Source organism: Ranitomeya imitator, chromosome 1, assembly GCF_032444005.1.
Source record: "Ranitomeya imitator isolate aRanImi1 chromosome 1, aRanImi1.pri, whole genome shotgun sequence".
Taxonomy (NCBI): Eukaryota; Metazoa; Chordata; class Amphibia; order Anura; family Dendrobatidae; genus Ranitomeya; species Ranitomeya imitator.
Window position 1 is genome coordinate 662,807,827 of NC_091282.1, and position 19,398 is coordinate 662,827,224.

Here is a 19,398-nt window from a genome sequence, read left to right on the forward strand (position 1 = left end):
GTACGTTCTATCTTGTTTCCGGTCTCTATGGTTTCCACCTTTTGGGAGGAGCGCATGCGCTGTTACAGTATTCCGGAACGCATGCTGATGAAATAGTGCGGCGTGTGCTACAGGAAGCCGATTGGGGCCCAGACACCGATCTGATCACGGAGCACCGGACACGGGCGGTATAACAAGTAGGTGGTTACTTCTAGGTTAGCAAAGGTACAGGGCCATGGAAGGCCCGTGCAGTGGGGGGCTGGCGCTGTAGGGCTGCCGTATAGTGTGAGCGGAGTGGAGCCCTCCATTGGCTCATTCATACCAAGCACCATGTACCCCAATAATTGGCCGCACTGCACACACATGGGTGGCCGTGCCTTCCTATAGGGCGATCTATCATGTCAGGCTTCCAAAGGTCTAATAAGGGCAATTTATTGTTTAAGTTCTTATAGAAATTTCATTAAAAGCCCTTATCCAAGTGGATGCTGGAGTCCACTCGTTTGTTAAAGGGGTTTTCTCCAAACTTTCTGTCAGCAGGTTTTTGCAAAGCTATCTGAGAGCACAATGATGTAGGGGCAGAGACCCTAATTCCAGTGATTTGTCATTTACTTGGCTGCAGTTTTGATACAGTTCCTGTTTTCTAAGCGGTAGATGTCGCCGAGCTCAGAATGCTGAGATGTGTATCCTGTGCACATTGTCAGAAAGCTGCCAATCAGCAGTGGGGGAGGGGGTTACACCCATTAGCTGGTCTGCTTTGCCTGACTCCTAGTCCTGCAGTGATAATCTCCTGCTGAGAAAACACTGATTGTATTGCAACTGCAACACGCAGTCTAATAAGTGACACATCCCTGGAATCAGGATCTGATGTCAGATTCGCTTAGTCTTTTTGCTAAGTGTTTGGAGCTAAAACTCCTGAAACAATCTCCGAGGCCAGATTCACACATCCGTCATTCACAGTCTGAGTACGGATTGCAGTTCGGGTCAACAGACCCACAGGAAACCCATGTATTCCGGTAAGTACTCGAATTGTGAGATGGGTGTGTGCATCCGGCCTTAGCTGTGCATCTGAAATATGTGACTGGAGCAGTAGCCTGCATCCAGGTGTGACCTCGCATGGGACACGGGACCCTTGTTCCTGTGATTGGTGGTCCTAGTAGTTGGACCCTCTTGTAATAACACATTTTTTGGAGAACACAAGAACCATGGTTCCTGTATCCCCCAATGAGGACCTGTTATAAATGGAGGGGCTAACCCCTTAATTTGTAACCTACGCTGTGGAGATGTTTAGGGTCTTCTGAAGAAGACCCCTGGAGGCCATGACACTTGACGCGCTGCTCTGTGGTTTCAGGATGCCTGGGTTAAGTTGTCGGTTTTACCAGCACAAGTTCCCGGAAGTAGACGATGTGGTGATGGTGAACGTCCGCTCCATCGCGGAGATGGGGGCCTACGTCAGCCTCTTGGAGTATAACAACATAGAGGGCATGATCTTACTCAGCGAGCTCTCCAGGAGGCGCATCCGCTCCATCAACAAGCTCATCCGCATCGGCAGGAACGAGTGCGTGGTCGTCATCAGGGTGGATAAAGATAAAGGTATGTGACGGCGCTAACTCTGTCGCTTTCTGCGGTGGATTTTGCCCGATGAGGGTGACAGTGGGCTGCAGAATTGACCTGCTGCAGACTAGAAGAATCCCGCCGTCCACTTATATTTGCGATCATAGCGCTATGTTCGTTTGGTGACATATTTTGTATTTTCCAGGATACATCGATTTGTCCAAAAGAAGAGTTTCCCCAGAGGAAGCACTAAAATGTGAAGACAAGTTCACCAAGTCCAAAACCGTGAGTTAGAAGACGTGACCACCATGTTGTGATGACAAGTGTAGAAAACATTTAACAAGTTGTGGAGGTTTGATCAGTTGTGGTCTGGGCTGGGCGTATGGAGGTGAGAGCTTGTAGTATTAAGCTCCAGAGCTGCGCTTCCAGTCTGATCAGCACTGCACAGTGATCTGATGTAGGGGCAACAGTCCCAGGGGTAAAGGAGAACGCACTTTATGCTTTGATGTGGTCATAAATCAGCTTAGGGGAGGAGGGATAAGCTTGTCAGACCAAGTCACTGACTGATTCTCTGTTAACTCATTCTGGAGCCTGCTATGTACTATGATACATAGAAGATGTAGAAGCCAAAAATATTGAAAATGACATACATGCATTTGAAAGGGTTTTCCCATTTTCATAGTAAAAATATAAACAGTTTATCGCTGCAGCAAGTGAGTGAGCTTAGCGGCTTGTGCCATCTACTTAGACAGAACCGCTGTGCTCACAGACTGACTATAGCACTGCAGGCAGTAATGGTATGTGCAGACGAAGTCTTTATCAGGCTGGTCCTCGTGAAAACTCACAAAGAAAAGCCTGACCATATGCATGACAGACTCAGGTTTTTAACCACTTTAAGTCTCAAGACGTTGTATGTACATACCCCAACAGTCACCGGTGGCAGCAGTCGAGACTTGGTGTAGGACCTGGGGAGGGTGAGTAAAGCAGTTAAATAATGTGCGGCCAGGTAGTGGGTTTTTTTTTCTCCAGAAACCGAAAAACCTGTAGCTTGCTCAAAGGTTCCTTATTCTGCATGAACTGCCCCTGGTGCCTCCTCTGTATGCTGCCGAGTACATTGCTCTCCACTCTCCTCTACCGCCAGGTGTACAGCATTCTGCGGCACGTAGCTGAGGTGTTGGAGTACGTAAAGGATGAACAGCTGGAGAGTTTGTTTCAGAGAACAGCTTGGGTATTTGACGATAGATACAAGAGGCCGGGATATGGAGCATACGACGCCTTCAAGCACGCTGTTTCGTAAGTATGAAGGTGCACGGGGGATGGAAGTGGGGACGGGTCTGCTCTCCTCTTTCAAAATATTCTGCCTCTTGGTAAATATGGGAGTTTGAAGACTACACCGGACACATAGGTTTGCTCAGTAATGTACTGCTTCCGCCACCTCGACTTCATCTCACTCCCTCCTTTCCTGCACCATCGTCCCCACCACCTCGCCTCCTCACCTCTACCTCGCCGCCTCACCTCTACCTCATCACCTCCACTGTACGTTGCCACCTCCATCGCCTCACGTCTACCTCACCACCGCCTCACCTCTACTTCGCCTCTACGACCTCCCCTCTACTTCGCCTTCACCTCCACGGCCTCCCCTCTACTTCACCTCCGCCTCCACGGCCTCATCTCTTCCTCGCCTCCACGGCCTCACCTCTACCTCGCCTCCACGGCCTCACCTCTATCTTGCCGCCTCCCCTATACTTTACGTCTGCGTTGCCCCCTCTCAGCAGTGATTGATGGCTTGCTACTGGTCATCACAGAAGAGGTGCGTATACACATATGCAGACCCATACAGAGCTCAACACTCTCTCCAAATTGGGCATTTTTTGTGTTTTCTCCAGGGACCCCTCCGTTCTAGATGACTTGGATTTAACAGAAGAGGAGAGGCGAGTTCTCATTGACAATATTAACAGGCGTCTCACCCCACAAGCTGTGAAGATCCGAGCAGGTAATGGCTGCCATCTGCCCTATATCTTGTCGTTGGGTTACGTTATCTTTCTATTTTCTCAAACCAGGAAAGCAGAAAGAGAGACCCTGATAGACCTGATACATAACTGATGAGTGCATCCTCTTACCTGTTGCCTAATGTTGGAATATTCCGGCTATTTCCTTATAGTTTCTATTATTTTTTTATTTTTTTTCCTTGTAAGACATTGAAGTTGCATGCTATGGCTATGAAGGTATTGATGCCGTCAAGGACGCCCTGAGAGCGGGACTTAGCTGTTCCACAGAAAATATGCCCATCAAGGTAAGGCACCGATGTGAAGAAGAGAAACAGTCGCAGCTCCGCATCTGCTGCCCGGCGGACCAAATTGGCTCTTAGTGAGGACTGTCAAGATGAAACCATAGTCTGAGACCTCTCACATAGGAGCAGGAACTCTCGAGGTTCTGTTTTTACTTCTGATTTTTTCAGAGCCATATTAGCGCACCCATAGAGATGGGAATATTGATTTTTCAGGACCCTGGTCCATCAGCCAGGCCAGTGGTCTGTGGTACCTAGCTTGGAGCCCTGTGGACCACTTTCTACCTGTCTGTGTCCCCAGCGCTTCTGGTTAGCCGTCCCGGTGTGACATCACCATTGTACTGAATTGCCCATGCAACTTGGTGCCAGGCTGGCTTATTGGATGAGGAGCCAAACGTGGTGTCCGGCGGCCACAGAATAGTGACTTGGTTCCTGGACAAGGGACCAGCGAATCAATTTGCTCATCTCTAATAGATGCATGGGTCGTCCATATTCCTCCATATTTCATGTGTTTTTTTTTTTGTTTTTTTTTGTCTGAGGGATCTTACAAACCTGAGACATAGTAAAAATACTGAAATGTACTCTAGAGCAGGGGTGGGTAACGAATTTCTCCAAGGGGCCATATGAGAGACAGTGTCTATTGTGCAGGGCCAAACCAGTAGGCTGAAATTAATTCTGCTCATTGTTAACATATTATTATTTTTATTAATTATGTCACTATTGAGCAGAATTAAATATGCTGGCATGCCTCTATATACCCACACAGCCTACCTATATACAGCTTTGCCCTTCACAGCTCCTCCATTTACAGCGCGTGCCCTCCGCATCCCCTCTATATACAGCGCGTACCCCTGCGCAGTGCCTCTATGTATACAGCGCATACCCCCGCGCAGCTCCTTATACAGCGTGTGCCCCCTGCGCAGCCCCTCTATATATAAAGCACATGCCCCCGCAGCTCCTCCATATACAACGCGTGCACCCCATGCAGCTCATCCATATACAGTGCATGCCCCCGCGCAGCCCCTCTATACAGCGCGTGCCCCCGCGCAACTCCATATACAGCGCCTGCCCCGTGCATCTACTCCATACACAGCGCGTGCCCCCGCGCAGCTCCTCTATATACACAGCGCGTGCCCCCATGCAGCTCCTCTATATACAGCGGGTGTCCCCCGCAGAGCCCCTCTATATACAGTCCGTGCCCCCTGCGAAGCTCCTGTATATATAGTGCGTGTCCCCCGCGCAGCCTCTCTATATATACAGCGCGTGCCCCCGCGCAGCCTCTCTATATATACAGCGCGTGCCCCCGCGCAGCCTCTCTATATATACAGCGCGTGCCCCCGCGCAGCCTCTCTATATATACAGCGCGTGTCCCCGCGCAGCCCCTCTGTATAATAATAATAATAATTGTTATTTATATAGCGCCAACATATTCCGCAGCGCTTTACAAATTATAGAGGGGACTTGTACAGACAATAGACATTACAGCATAACAAAATCACAGTTCAAAACAGATACCAGGAGGAGTGAGGGCCCTGCTCGCAAGCTTACAAACTATGAATACATATATCTGTTGCCGGTGTGGTAGCGCTACTGACGTGTAGTTAGACTGTGCCCCATTCTGTCTCTACATCCTTCCTGCAAACACTCTGAAACCTGATGAGCATGGACCACCCTCAACCCTAATGAAGATATGTCTTCTGTGCAGATAAATCTGATTGCGCCCCCTCGGTATGTGATGACGACCACCACCCTGGAGAGGACGGAAGGCTTATCTGTGCTGAATCAAGCAATGTCTGTCATCAAAGAGCGTATCGAGGAGAAAAGAGGAGTGTTTAATGTCCAAATGGAGGTGAGCTGTTCCCGGGGTCTGAGCTCAGTAGGGTTCACATAAGTAAATTGAGCTGAATTGTTGTATGAGATTACAAGAGTCCGGTGGGCGGACCTATGATGTGACGTGTCCCAGAGGCTGAGAACTACAGCATAATCCTCCCCTCTAATGTCTGATCACAGGAATAGAGCTGAGGGGAAAGGATAGGAAGTGTGGACACCACACGAAGTGCCGTGCGCAGAGGAAGAAAACTTGTTTTTATCCACCTTGCAGTATTGATCCCTTTAAAACTGCTCAGTGGGATTAAATGGTTTCTTCCGTTTTTACAGAAGGATATTGTTGGCTAGAGCTTGTAAAAGCAAGCACTTTTGCAATTTACTGTTAATTAACATTTTCAGCTGTTCTTGAGATATTAACACTTTTCTTTTGCTTATGGCTCATTGCCCAAGAGACCGACCACCTCATCTGTGTAGCTTGTAAGCACTGCACTGGGACTAGGAGGTAGCAGGGAGCTACAGCCTTCCTGGACGGCTTCAAAACAGGGTCTAAAAACTTAATAGAAAAGAGCTTGTGTACACTGCACGTGTTTTGCGGTCTAGCAGCGGTGGTCGGTCTCCAAAGCAACCAGCTGTAAACAAAGAAGGTGCTTGTTTTACAGCCACCCTTTGGTCTGCAGCGTAAGAGATGCATCCTCATGCAATTTACGCCACAGATAATCTTCATTGTGTGTCCATGAGATATCTGAAAATCGCATGAATAACGCAGCAGATTTTTTGGGTACGGAAAATGAGCATTTAGGGTAAAGTGGCAAGTAAACGTTTGTGCACCCCTGGTCATAATTACTATTATTGTGAACAGTTAGGCAAGTTGAAGATAAAATGATCTCTAAAGGGACTAAAGTTAAAGATCAAACATTTCCTTTGGATTTTAGGCAATATATACTGTATATTTTATTTATTCATTTATTTTACATTTTATAAATTACAAAAAGGAAAGTTGGCCAATTCAAACATTTCGGCACCCTTGGAGATTTGTGTGCTCTGATAATTTTAACCAAGGTTTCAGACCTTAATTAGCCTGTTAAGGTTATGGCTTGTTCATTACCATCATTAGGAAAGGTTCGGTAATGCAAATCTCCAAGCTTTATAAAAACCCAACCTACTCTAACCTTGTGCCAAAAAACAGCAGCCATGGGTTTTTCTAAGCAGCTGCCTAGCACTCTGGAAATGAAAATCATGGAGGCCCACACAGAAAAGACTACTAGGAGATATGAAAGCGTTTTCAAGTTGCTCTTTTCTCAGTTCAAACTGTAATTAAGAAATGGCAGTTACCAGGAGAAACAGTGGAGATCAAAATAAGGTCTGCAAGGCCAAGCAAAATTTCAGTGAGAGCTGCTCATAGGATTGCTAGAGAGACAAATTGGAACTCCCGCTTGATTGCAAAAGACCTTCAGAGAGATTTAGCCAAAGGAAATGTGTCATCTTTAACTTTAGGCCTTTTAGAGATCATTTCATCTTCAACTTGCCTAACAGTTCACAATAACAGCAATTTTGACCAGGGATGCGCAAACTTTTACATGCCACTCTATTTAATTCCACAACAGAAGAGTAAAAATACCCATAGAGTACATCAACCCAGAAAACAGAATTTATTTAAGCACTTTAAAATATTGACAATACACTCAGTACAGACATAATCAAGTGTGTGTGTATGTATACATTATATATATATGTATGTATGTGTGTATATATAGATAGATAGATAGATAGATTTCTGTCGGCAACTTCCGTAACGGAAATACCGCGTCGCTGATTGGTCTCGCCAGCTGCCTGTCATGGCTGCCGCGACCAATCGGCAACGGGCACAGTCCGATTAGTCCCTCCCCTACTCCACGCAGTCAGTGCCCCGCTCCGTAATCCCCTCACACAGGGTTAATGCCAGCGGTAACGGGCCACGGGTACCGCACTCAGTTACCGCTGCTATTAACCCTGTGTGTCCCCAACTTTTTTACTATTGATGCTGCCTATGCAGCATAAATAGTAAAAAGATGTAATGTTAAAAATAATAAAAAAAACAAAAAACCTACTGTGCTCACCTTCTGTTGTCCGACGATGCGCTTGCACCGGCCGCCATCTTTGCGAGACCGCTAAGTCCTCTGGGTGATTTCGCAATGCATCCTGGGAACGGAAGATGGCGGCAGCCACGCATGCATCGCCAGAGTTTCCCTGGATCCCAGGGGGTGAGTATAACTATTTTTTATTTTAATTATTTTTTTAAACAGGGATATGGTGCCCACACTGCTAAATACTGTGTGGGCAGTGTTATATACTGCGTGGGCAGTGTTGTATACTCCGTGGGCTGTGTGATACACTCCGTGGGCTGTGTGATATACTACATGCCCTGTGTTATATGTTACGTGGGCTATGTTATATACTGCGTGGCTGCTATATACTGCGTCACCTGTGTTATATACTCCGTGGCTGCTATATACTGCGTCGCCTGTGTTATATACTGCGTGGCTGCTATATAGTGCGTGGGCTGTTATATAGTGCGTGGGCTGTGTGATATACTACGTGCCCTGTGTTTTATACTGCATGGCCTGTGTTATATACTACGTCGCCTGTGTTATATACTGCGTGGCTGCTATATACTGCGTCGCCTGTGTTATATAGTATGTGGGCTGTGTTATATACTGTTTGGGCTGTTATTTACTGCGTGGCCACTGTTATATACTGTGTGGCCTGTATTAACGCATCGGGGTGCCACAGTGCAGAGGTCTGGAGTGAAGGGCTCCTTGCAGACAGCGGAGGGTCGCTGTCTTTTGCGACGCTACATCCAGTGTGGTACGCAGATCTTCCGAGCCAGAATGGCTTCCGGAGTTTCGTTGGGACCGCGTCACTTCCGGTACCGTCACTTCTGGTAACGTCTTGAAAGCGGGGAAGTGTGGAAAGCGGTGGAGCGCATAGCAGTGTGGACGCTTCTGGCAAATAGCGTCCTGTGTTGTGCCGCGGTGCTTCTGGCTGCAGTTGCGGAAGACCACTATGGAAGGAGACATGCTTGAGGATGGAGGGGTGAGTGCGCCTGGCACAGTCCACCCTCACCTCAGATAGATCTTAGCACAGGTCTAGCTTATTACTCCCTATCTTATCTCGTTTAGGATAAGGGAACCCCCGCTGCTCCCCCGACCACAGCTAAAAGACCCGGCAAGGTCTCGGCGAAGTCTAAAAGTACCGTCACACTGGACGATATCGCTAGCGATCCGTGACGTTGCAGCGTCCTGGCTAGCGATATCGTCCAGTGTGACAGGCAGCAGCGATCAGGCCCCTGCTGTGATGTCGCTGGTCGGGGAAGAAAGTCCAGAACTTTGTTTCGTCGCTGGACGTCCCGCTGACATCGCTGAATCGGCGTGTGTGACACCGATTCAGCGATGTCTTCGCTGGTAACCAGGGTAAACATCGGGTTACTAAGCGCAGGGCCGCGCTTAGTAACCCGATGTTTACCCTGGTTACCATCGTTAAAGTAAAAAAAACAACCACTACATACTTACCTACCGCTGTCTGTCCCCGGCTCTCAGCTTCTCTGCACTCCTCCTGCACTGGCTGTGAGCACAGCGGCCGGAAAGCAGAGCGGTGACGTCACCGCTCTGCTTTCCGGCTGACCAGCGCTCACAGCCAGAGCAGAGAAGCACAGCGCCGGGAACAGACAGCGTTAGGTAAGTATGTAGTGGTTGTTTTTTTTACTTTAACGATGGTAACCAGGGTAAACATCGGGTTACTAAGCGCGGCCCTGCGCTTAGTAACCCGATGTTTACCCTGGTTACCGGCATCGTTGGTCGCTGGAGAGCTGTCTGTGTGACAGCTCTCCAGCAACCAAACAGCGACGCTGCAGCGATCCGGATCGTTGTCGGTATCGCTGCAGCGTCGCTTAGTGTGACGGTACCTTAAGGGTATGTGCACACGTTGCGGCTTCTCTGTGGATCCGCAGCGTTTTTTGCGGTGTAGAAACGCTGCAGATCCACAATTGATTTGCAGTACAATGTAAATCAATGAGAAAAAAAAATTGATGTCCACACTTTGCGGAAAATCCGCTGCGGAAATGCTGCGGTTTAAGGGTATGTGCACACGTATTCTTGTCTACTGCGGATTTTTCTGCAGCAGATTTGATAAATCTGCAGTGGAAAACCGCTGCGGATTTACCGTGGTTTTCACTGCGGTTTTACAACTGCGGATTTCTATTGGGGCAGTTGTAAAACTGCTGCAGAATCCGCAGAAAGAAGTGACATGCTGCGGATTGTAAACCGCTGCGTTTCCGCGCGTTTTTTTTCGCATCATGTGCACAGCGTTTTTTGTTTCCCATAGGTTTACATTGTACTGTAAACTCATGGGAAACTGCTGCGGATCTGTAGCAAAATTCGCATCGTGAGCACATACCCTTAAAGAAGTAGCATGTCACTTCTTTTTGTGAATCTGCAGCGTTTTTGTACCCATTCCATTATAGAAAACCACTGGGGTAAAAAACGCAACAAATCCGCAACAAAAACGCAGAAAAAAATGCAAAAAAAACGCTGCAGAACCACACAAAAAATGCGACAAATCAGCAGGCGCGTTTTTTGCCAGGAGAGGCAGAATCCGCACCAGAAATTCCTATGGCTAATCTGCTACGTGTGCACATAGCCTAATAGATGTCCTGTATGCCATGTAAAGCTCCCGGTCTCCCATGGCAAGACTCTTTGTGCACCTTGTACATCAAAGGTCATGAAAGATGAGCAATCATCGCTGCTTTCGGAAATGAGGTCCCTAATCCGGGAGGAGGTCCAGGCTTCTGTGTCGAGCCTCTCACAACATCCGTCCAGCCCCATTCCAGGCCGCAAACGAGCCAGGCGGGAGAGAGACTAGAGAGAGCCGGAGTATAGTTCTGATGACGGTTCAGATCTAAGGGACTCTGTTTCAGAAGAAGAGGGGTCTCAGAAGAAGAGGGGGAGCTCCCTTCAGGGAGCCAGGACCAGCGTAGAAAGTACCTTCTCCAGTCAGAGGGAACGGACGAGCTTGTCCAGACGGTGAGAAGTACCATGCAGATCGAAGAGACTTCCAAGCCACAGTCCAGACAGGACCTGATTTTCGGGGGACTTATGTCACGGAGACAGACATTTTTTCCTATTAGTGAACATATTAAGGCCATGGTACTAGAGGAGTGGAAGGATTCTGAACGCCGGCTGGTGCTATCTCGTGACTTTAAGGCTGCCGTCACACTAGCAGTATTTGGTCAGTATTTTACATCAGTATTTGTAAGCCAAAACCAGGAGTGGGTGATAAATACAGAAGTGGTGCATATGTTTCTATTATACTTTTCCTCTATTTGTTCCACTCCTGGTTTTGGCTTACAAATACTGATGTAAAATACTGACCAAGTACTGCTAGTTTGACGGCAGCCTAAGTGTCGCTTACCATTTGACCCCGAGGAAGTCAAATTATGGGAAGAGATCCCTAAAATTGACGTCTCAAAAGCAAAGGTCGCCAAAAAGACTGCCATCCCTTTTGAGGACTTGTCTAACCTGCGCGACCCCATGGAAAGAAAAGCTGACATTCTCCTAAAGAGGGCCTGGGAATCTTCTGCGGTCCTAATTAGGACAAACATAGCAGTCACTTCTGTGGCCAGATCTATGTGCCTATGGATGGGTCAGTTGGAAGAGCATTTGTCCAAGAAGACCCCTAGGACTGACATTCTAAGTTCCCTTCCCATTATGAAGTCGGCCATGGCATTCCTTTCTGATATGACGGCTGAGTCGGTTAGATTTTCAGCCAGAAACGGTTCCCTGTCTAATGCAGCTAGGGGCTGTGTGGTTAAGATCTTGGTCAGGAGATAATGCCTCTTAAAACCAAGCTCTGCTCCATCCCATTTTCAGGGCTAAGGGTATTTGGGCCAGCCTTAGATACTATTCTAGAATCAGCATCTGACAAAAAGAAGGGGTTCCCTGAGGACAAACCTAAACGGCCTCAGCCCTTTCAGAGAGGTTTCTTCTCTAGAAAACAGTATGACTTCAGAGGGCAGGGTAGGTCCAATAGAGGGTCCTACATAGGTTCCCGTAGCCAGGGTAATAAGAACTGAGGTTTCTTCTTTAGCCCGACCTCCAAAACCAAAACACAATGATGCCACTTGCATTGGGGTAAGGCTACGTCATTTTGCAGGAATTTGGGCCCAAATCACTCAGAATCAGTGGGTTTGCAGAACCATAGCAGAGGGATACAGCATCGAGCTTTACTCCCCTCCTCCGGAAAGGTACATCACTCCTACCCTAGTCTCGGCAGACTCTGCCATACTAATAGACTTGCAGGACATGCTCAGTTCGGCAGTCATAATTCCGGTTCCCACGTCAGAAGTAGGCAGGGGACACTACTCCTCCCTATTCGCCATCACAAAACCGTCTGGCGAGACCCGTACTATTATAAATCTAAAACCTTTGAATGCTTGGGTCAGATACAAAAGGTTCTATCCGGTCAGCAATTCATCTCATAGATCGGGATTCTGTAATGTGCATTCTCGACCTGAAGAGTGCCTACTATCAGGTCCCGGTTCATCCCTCATCACAGAGGCTGCTAAGGTTCGCGGTAGCTCTTCCAACCCAGACCTGCCACTACCAGTTTCAATATCTCCCCTTTGGGCTTGCTTCGGCACCCCGTATCTTCATGAAGTTGGTATCAGAGGTGGTGGCCTTCCTGAGAAACTAGGGTTTCATAATAATTCCATACCTGGACTACTTTCTCCTCGTGGCAAAATCGGTGGAGACTTTGACAGATCACAGAATTCCGACGATATCGGTAATGGAACACCTGGGCTGGGTCATTAACTGGCAGAAGTCCGACTTGATTCCAGATCACAGGAAGATCTTCCTGGGAGTGTGTCTAGATTCCAGACGCAGAATATCCCTCTTACCAGAGGACAAGCTGGAGACAATTCGAGTCCGAGTCAGGTACCTATTGGAACACCGAATTTCCATGAGGGTCGCTATGAAAGTGTTAGGCCTAATGACGGCATGTATACCATGCGTCAGATGGGCACAGTCACATTCAACACTACTGCACAGACAGATTCTGTCCATCTGGGATCGCCACCAGTCCTCACTAGACGGTCCCATGAGGCTATCAGGACCAGTACGGAAGTCTCTACGCTGGTGGACGCAGACAGAGAATCTAAAGGTGGGTGTGTTATGATCCTCCTCCCCTTATGTAGTGGTCACCACGGATTCCAGCGCGTGGGGCTGGGGAGCTCATCTACAGGGCAGAATTCTCCAAGGCAGGTGGCCAGTAGACATCAAAGAGAGATCCTCCAACTTCAAAGAACTATATGCCGTCTGGGAGGCCTTAAGACGAAATCGTCTCACGCTCTCAAACTGTCATGTCAGGATATTGTCCGACAACATGACAGCAGTTTCATCCTTGAAACATCAGGGAAGCCCAAGACACCGACCACTGCAGGACGTAGCGGAAAAAATATTCAGCTGGGCAGAAGGTACGGTTCTATCCATAACTGCAATTCATCTGGAAGGGTCTCAGAATGTGATAGCAGATTACCTGAGCAGACGGGTGTGCCCAACCGAGTGGGAGCTGAACCAGGATATCTTCCAGGAGGGGTGGCACGGCGCAGTGGTTAGCACTGCAGCCTTGCAGCGCTGGAGTCCTGGGTTCAAACCCCACCAAGGACAACATCTGCAAAGAGTTTGTATGTTCTCTCTGTGTTTACGTGGGTTTCCTCCGGGTTCTCTGGTTTCCTCCCACATTCCAAAGACATACTGATAGGGAATTTAGATTGTGAGCCCCATCAGGGACAGTGATGATAATGTGTGCAAAATGTAAAGTGCTTCGGAATATGTTAGCGCTATATAAAAATAAAGATTATTATTATTAGTTATGTCGTCGTTGGGGAACCCCCAAGATAGACCTGTTTGCAAACAGATGAAACTCGAAGGTCTCAAAATTCTTCTCTCTGAACCCTTTGGATCTTCCAGACGAGATAGATGCCCTGAGCCAAAGGTGGGTGGAACCGCTCTCAAATGCTTTTCCACCCCTGGCGCTGATCCCAGCCGTGCTACGAAAGATCAAGGAGGACCGAACAAAGGTCATCTTGGTCATCCCGTACTGGCCAAGAAGGAGCTGGTTTTCTCTGCTAGGGTCCTTGGCGATCGACAACCCAATCGAGCTTCCCCTTCGGGAGGATGTCATTCACCCGGGTCCGATTTACCACCCAAACCTAGGGGAACTCCATCTTTCAGACTGGATCCTGAAAGGGACACCTTGAAGGCTAGAGGCTTATCAGATCAGGTCATAGCCACTATCCAGGCCAGTAGAAAACCAGTCACATCGGCAATTTACCTAAAAATTTGGAAACGATTCTGTCTGGAGGGTGGCAGGTCCGACGTTGTGGCATATACCCTAGACATACCTAGAATCTTAAACTTCCTTCAGGCAGGGTTCAACAAGTGCCATAGACCAAGCACCTTAAAGGTGCAGGTCTCAGCATTAAGCTCTTTATTCGATTATCCTCTAGCATCTCACCCGTGGATAGTAATGTTCATTCGAGCTACTCAGAGGCTGTGCCCCACCATTAGGCAGTTGTCTCCAACTTGGGTCTTTAACCTGGTCCTCAGGTCCTTGTGTAAGGGATCATACGCTCTGGGCGAGAATATGCCTATATCAATTCGCACACGGAAAACTGCATTCCTAGTAGCGATCACCACGGCTAAGAGTGTGGGGGAGATCCAAGCCCTATGTACCAGAGACCCATATCTCCAGATCAGGGAGTATAGTTTAATCCTGAAATTAGATCCCTCATTTATACCAAAGGTAGGCTCTGAAAAAAACCGAAATCAGGAGATAGTGTTACCTTCCTTTTATAACAATCCTTCCAACGCGAAGGAGGAAGCCCTTCACTCTCTGGATGTCAGACAGCCAGTTTTAGATTATCTAGAGGCCACCAGTTCCTGGCGGGTGGATCCTAACCTGTTTATTCTTTTTGGGGGAAATAATAAGGGTAAAAAGGCCTCTAAGGCCTCAATTGCACGTTGGATCACGACCGTAATCCCAGATGCTTACCAAGCTGAGGGGATTTCTCCTCCAGCAGGTCTATGTGCCCACACTACACGTGGGATATCTGCTTCCTGGGCCGAGAGGGCAGGAGCATCATTAGAGCAGATCTGTAGGGCAGCAACATGGGCCAGTGCTGACACTTTCTGCAAACACTATAAACTTTAATGTACTGTCTGGTCAGCAGACCGCTTTTGGTAGGAAAGTTCTCCAGGCAGTAATCCCACCCTAGGGAGGTGCTTTGGTACTCTCCAGGGTGCTGTCAGGAGGGACGTCCTGGAAAATAGGCATTAGACCTACCGGTAATTATGTTTCCAGGAGTCCATCCTGACAGCACTGGTAGTTCTTCCCTGGTTTGTTGATATGTCATATGATGTAATATGATTCTGTCATTAAAGTGTTATTTGCATTTTCCATGAGGTGGTTCTTGTTACAACACTGAGGAATTGAGGGTGGGACATGACCTTTAAACTCTCATGTGTTTCCTGTCCCGGCAAGGAGGAGGAGGACGTCCTCCAGGGTGCTAACAGGATGGACTCCTGGAAACAAAACTACCGGTAGGTCTAATGCCTATTTTTTATATTTTTTTTATTTTATTTAATGGTGGTGCTTCTTATAATCCATGTGTCTTATTGCTTACCGGGGGTGGTCAGAGCTGAGATCTCATCTCCCGAATTCTTGGTGCTGAGATCTCCATCTGTGCATGCGCCACCTCCCGGCAGCCATATTCCCAGAGTCCACCGCATAGGAAACCATGTAACTGCGGGGGGCTCTGGGCTTTCACCAAATGTCGGCAGTGCCCTTGCAGTGCCGAACACCCCCAGCGGAACGCCGCACATCTGAACACCCCCTCATCCCAGCCTGCGACCTCTAGCAACGCTCCACTCTTGCTTCCTCCAGCAGCGACCCTGGGACCCTGCTCCACCGTGGCTGGTAAGGTATATCTGCATTATAAGACGCACCCCCATTTTCCCCCCAAATTTGAGGGGAAAAAGTGCGTCTTATAATTCGAAAAATATGGTATACTACATGGTGGCCCGATTCTAACGCATCAGGTATTCTGGAATATGTATGTATGTATGTATATAGCAGCCACATAGTATATATCACAGGCCACATAGTATATAGGAGTACTACGTGGCCTGTGGTATATACCATGTGGTTGCTATATACATACATACATATTGTAGAATACCTGATGCGTTAATATAGGCCTCGCAGTAAATAACACAGCCCACGTAGTATATAACACAGCCCACGTAGTATATAACACAGCCCACACAGTATATAGCAGCCACGCAGTATATAGCAGCCACGCAGTATATAACACAGCCCACGTAGTATGTAACACTGGCCACGTAATATATAGCACAGCCCACATAGTATCTAACAGTGGCCACGTAGTATATAGCACGCAGTATAGAACACAGCCACGTAGTATATAACATTGCCTACGTAGTATATAGCAGCCATGTAGTATATAACGCAGCCCACGCAGTATATAGCAGCCCCGCGGTATCTAACACAGCCCACGTAGTATGTAACACTGGCCACGTAATATATAGCACAGCCCACATAGTATCTAACAGTGGCCACGTAGTATATAGCACGTAGTATATAACATTGCCCACGTAGTATATAGCAGCCATGTAATATATAGCACAGCCCACGCAGTATAGAACACAGCCCATATAGTATCTAACACTGCCCATGTAGTATATAGCAGCCACGCGGTATATAACACTGCCCACGTAGTATTTAGCAGTGTGGGCACCATATCCTGTTAAAAAAAAAAAAGCAAAAAAAACCCAAAATAGATATACTCACCCGCCGGGATCCAGCGTAGATCCAGCAAACCTCTGGCGATGCGCGCGCGGCTGCCGCCATCTTTCGTTCCCAGGATGCATTGTGAAATTACCCAGATCACTTAGCGGTCTTGCGAGACCGCTAAGTCTTCTGGGTAATTTCGCAATGCATCTCTGGGAACGGAAGCTGGCGGCAGGCGCGAGCGTATCGTCGGACTACGGAAGGTGAGAATAGCAGGTTTTTTGTTTTTATTATTATTTTTAACATTCGATCATTTTACTATTGATGCTGCATAGGCAGCATCAATAGTAAAACGTTGGGGACACACAGGGTTAATAGCAGCGGTTACGGAGTGCGTTACCCGCGGCATAATGCAGTCCGTTACCGCTGACATTAACCCTGTGTGAGTGGTGACTGGAGGGGAGTATGGAGCGGGCGCCGGGCCCTGCTTGCCTGGGAGTAGGGAGGGAGTAATCGGACTGTGGCCATTGCTGATTGGTCGAGGCAGCCATGATAGGCAGCTGGCGACACTAATCAGCGACTTGCATTTCCATGACAGACCGAGGCCGCGACCAATGAATATCTGTGACAGAAAGACAGACAGACGGAAGTGACCCTTAGACAATTATATAGTATAGTTTTACTAGATATATAAGGAAAAGATAATATTAGGGCTTGGTTTTTCAGGTATCCATGGGTAGAACTTCCCAAATAATATTAACACTGAGGGCACACATTAGAAGGTACACTTACATGTATAGAGCTCTGCTTACCGTAGTGCCCCCAAAAGCCACTCTGTTCCATATGTACATGGGGGGTGTAACATTACTGTCTTGCTTTTTGTTTAGCCCAAGGTGGTCACCGACACAGACGAAACAGAACTTGCCAGACAACTGGAGCGACTGGAGAAAGAAAACGCAGAAGTGGACGGAGATGACGACGCTGACGAAATGGAAGCAAAAGCGGAAGATTAAACCTCTCAAATAAAATAACTCCAATTCTAAACCCAGACCCGGCCATAATCTATTTGTATATCGCCCCCACCCCCACAAAAGCAACAACCAAACAACAACCTTTTTCTTCAGTGCTCTAACTCTTAAGGTACCGTCACATTTAGCGACGTGCAGCGATATAGACAACGATGCCGATCGCTGCAGCGTCGCTGTTTAGGTCGTTGTGTGGTCGCTGGAGAGCTGTCACACAGACAGCTCTCCAGCGACCAACGATGCCCAAGTCCCCGGGTAACCAGGGTAAACATCGGGTTACTAAGCGCAGGGCCGCGCTTAGTAACCTGATGTTTACCCTGGTTACCATTGTAAAAGTTAAAAAAAACAAACCGTACATACTTACATTCCGGTGTCTGTCCCCCGGCATCAGCTTCCCTGCACTATGTCAGCGCCGGCTGGCCGTAAAGCAGAGCACAGCGGTGACGTCACCGCTCTGCTTTACGGCCGGCGCTCACAGTGCAGGGAAGCTGATGCCGGGGGACAGACACCGGAATGTAAGTATGTACTGTTTGTTTTTTTTAACTTTTACAATGGTAACCAGGGTAAACATCGGGTTACTAAGCGCGGCCCTGCGCTTAGTAACCCGATGTTTACCCTGGTTACCAGTGAAGACATCGCTGAATCGGCGTCACACGCCGGTCCTGATCATTCCCAGCGACCAACGATCTCCCAGCAGGGGCCTGATCGTTGGTTGCTGTCACGCATAACGATTTCGTTAACGATATCGTTGCTACGTCACAAAAAGCAACGATATCGTTAACAAAATCGTTGTGTGAAAGGTACCTTTAGTCCTTATTTCTCTAGTCACCTTCCACGACAGCATAGGGGGGAAATAGTGCTGTCGTGGAAGGTTCCTAGAATCCGAATTACCGGTAAGACTAATTCTATTTTTTACTACAGAGGTGGTCCTGTTAAATTTTGGAAATTCTTATAAATTCTGAAATTTGCTCTATTTAGGGTCAAGATTAAGTCCCCGTCCTCTTTGGGAAAGATTTCCCATCTTTGGCCCTGAATATATAGCTTCTATTACAGTCTGTGCACTCCTGATGATTGACCGTTCGGAGCAGTGGCACGGTTGCGCTGCTGGTCCGAGCCGTTCAGTACTGGAGATTCACAAGGGACAATAACAGGGTCTTGCACAGTATAAGGAATGTGAGTGTGCACTCCTCACCTAGGAAATAAGCCACCATTTGCAGAGGTGGTCGGAGACTAGACAATGAGCAGTAATCCATGTTGAAAAGCCCACCATTCTTGAGAGAGGCTCTTTAGTAAGAAATTAAACTGAAAGTGGCTTGTTTTTCCAGATTAATAAGATTAGAACAACTCATTTTAAGGACTATTGCCTTCATTATATTTCTATAGAGCCTGGAAGTGTTACGTCTGCGTCTCACTTATACACCTGCCCGTCCTCCTTCGTAGAGATCTAGACTGGTTATAATGATGCCATATGGACCGTCCCAGATGGCGGCACACTGCTTTTACTGCAGTCCATTTGTGACTTTTGGCCCTGAGGAAACCATTGGACAAATGGAGGACCTGGTTTATTTTTTTTATTAACGTGTTGAACATTTGTTAGTTCATACAAGGACATTGCTTTACTGACAAATAAAAAAAAGTCTGAAATTTACTCCTGATGTCTATAATCTGGTATTTTAATGTTTTAGGGACCATAAGGGAGATGTTTTCCCTTCTAAGGAGCTGCCCATTGCATTTAGGCTATGTGCACACGTTCAGGATTTCTTGCAGAGAATTCCTGAGAAAAACCTGAAATTTTCTGCAAGAAATCTGCATGTGTTTTTTGCCGCGTTTTTGATGCGTTTTTTTTCCGGACATTTCCCAATGCATTTTATAGTGGGAAATCTG

The 19,398-nt window shown here is 47.6% G+C and overlaps 1 protein-coding gene across 2 annotated transcripts; it reads left to right on the forward strand.

The window, feature by feature from the left end:
- Positions 1-38: 38 nt before the first annotated feature.
- EIF2S1 (eukaryotic translation initiation factor 2 subunit alpha) lies at positions 39-19,162 on the forward strand. 2 transcript variants are annotated; one of them, XM_069728970.1, is made up of 10 exons: positions 39-176; positions 1,328-1,569; positions 1,736-1,815; positions 2,672-2,823; positions 3,417-3,523; positions 3,726-3,823; positions 5,523-5,666; positions 17,377-17,866; positions 18,020-18,077; positions 18,142-19,162. In XM_069728970.1, exons 2-8 carry the CDS (start codon positions 1,329-1,331, stop codon positions 17,500-17,502), a joined length of 948 nt encoding a protein of 315 aa, XP_069585071.1. In that variant the 5' UTR covers positions 39-176; position 1,328; the 3' UTR covers positions 17,503-17,866; positions 18,020-18,077; positions 18,142-19,162. The 2 variants fall into 2 exon arrangements, with proteins under 2 accessions (XP_069585071.1, XP_069585068.1); XM_069728967.1 differs by having other exon boundaries at positions 17,377-18,077.
- Positions 19,163-19,398: the final 236 nt, after the last annotated feature.

What these genes read in the sequence shown, in the direction of transcription:
- EIF2S1 (XM_069728967.1), top strand. Translation starts at nt 1,329, where the DNA reads ATGCCTGGGTTAAGTTGTCGGTTTTACCAGCACAAGTTCCCGGAAGTA. An exon ending in AGTTCACCAAGTCCAAAACC is followed by an intron (nt 1,816 to 2,671) that starts GTGAGTTAGAAG and finishes CTCTACCGCCAG; the next exon opens with GTGTACAGCATTCTGCGGCA. An exon ending in GCCTTCAAGCACGCTGTTTC is followed by an intron (nt 2,824 to 3,416) that starts GTAAGTATGAAG and finishes TGTTTTCTCCAG; the next exon opens with GGACCCCTCCGTTCTAGATG.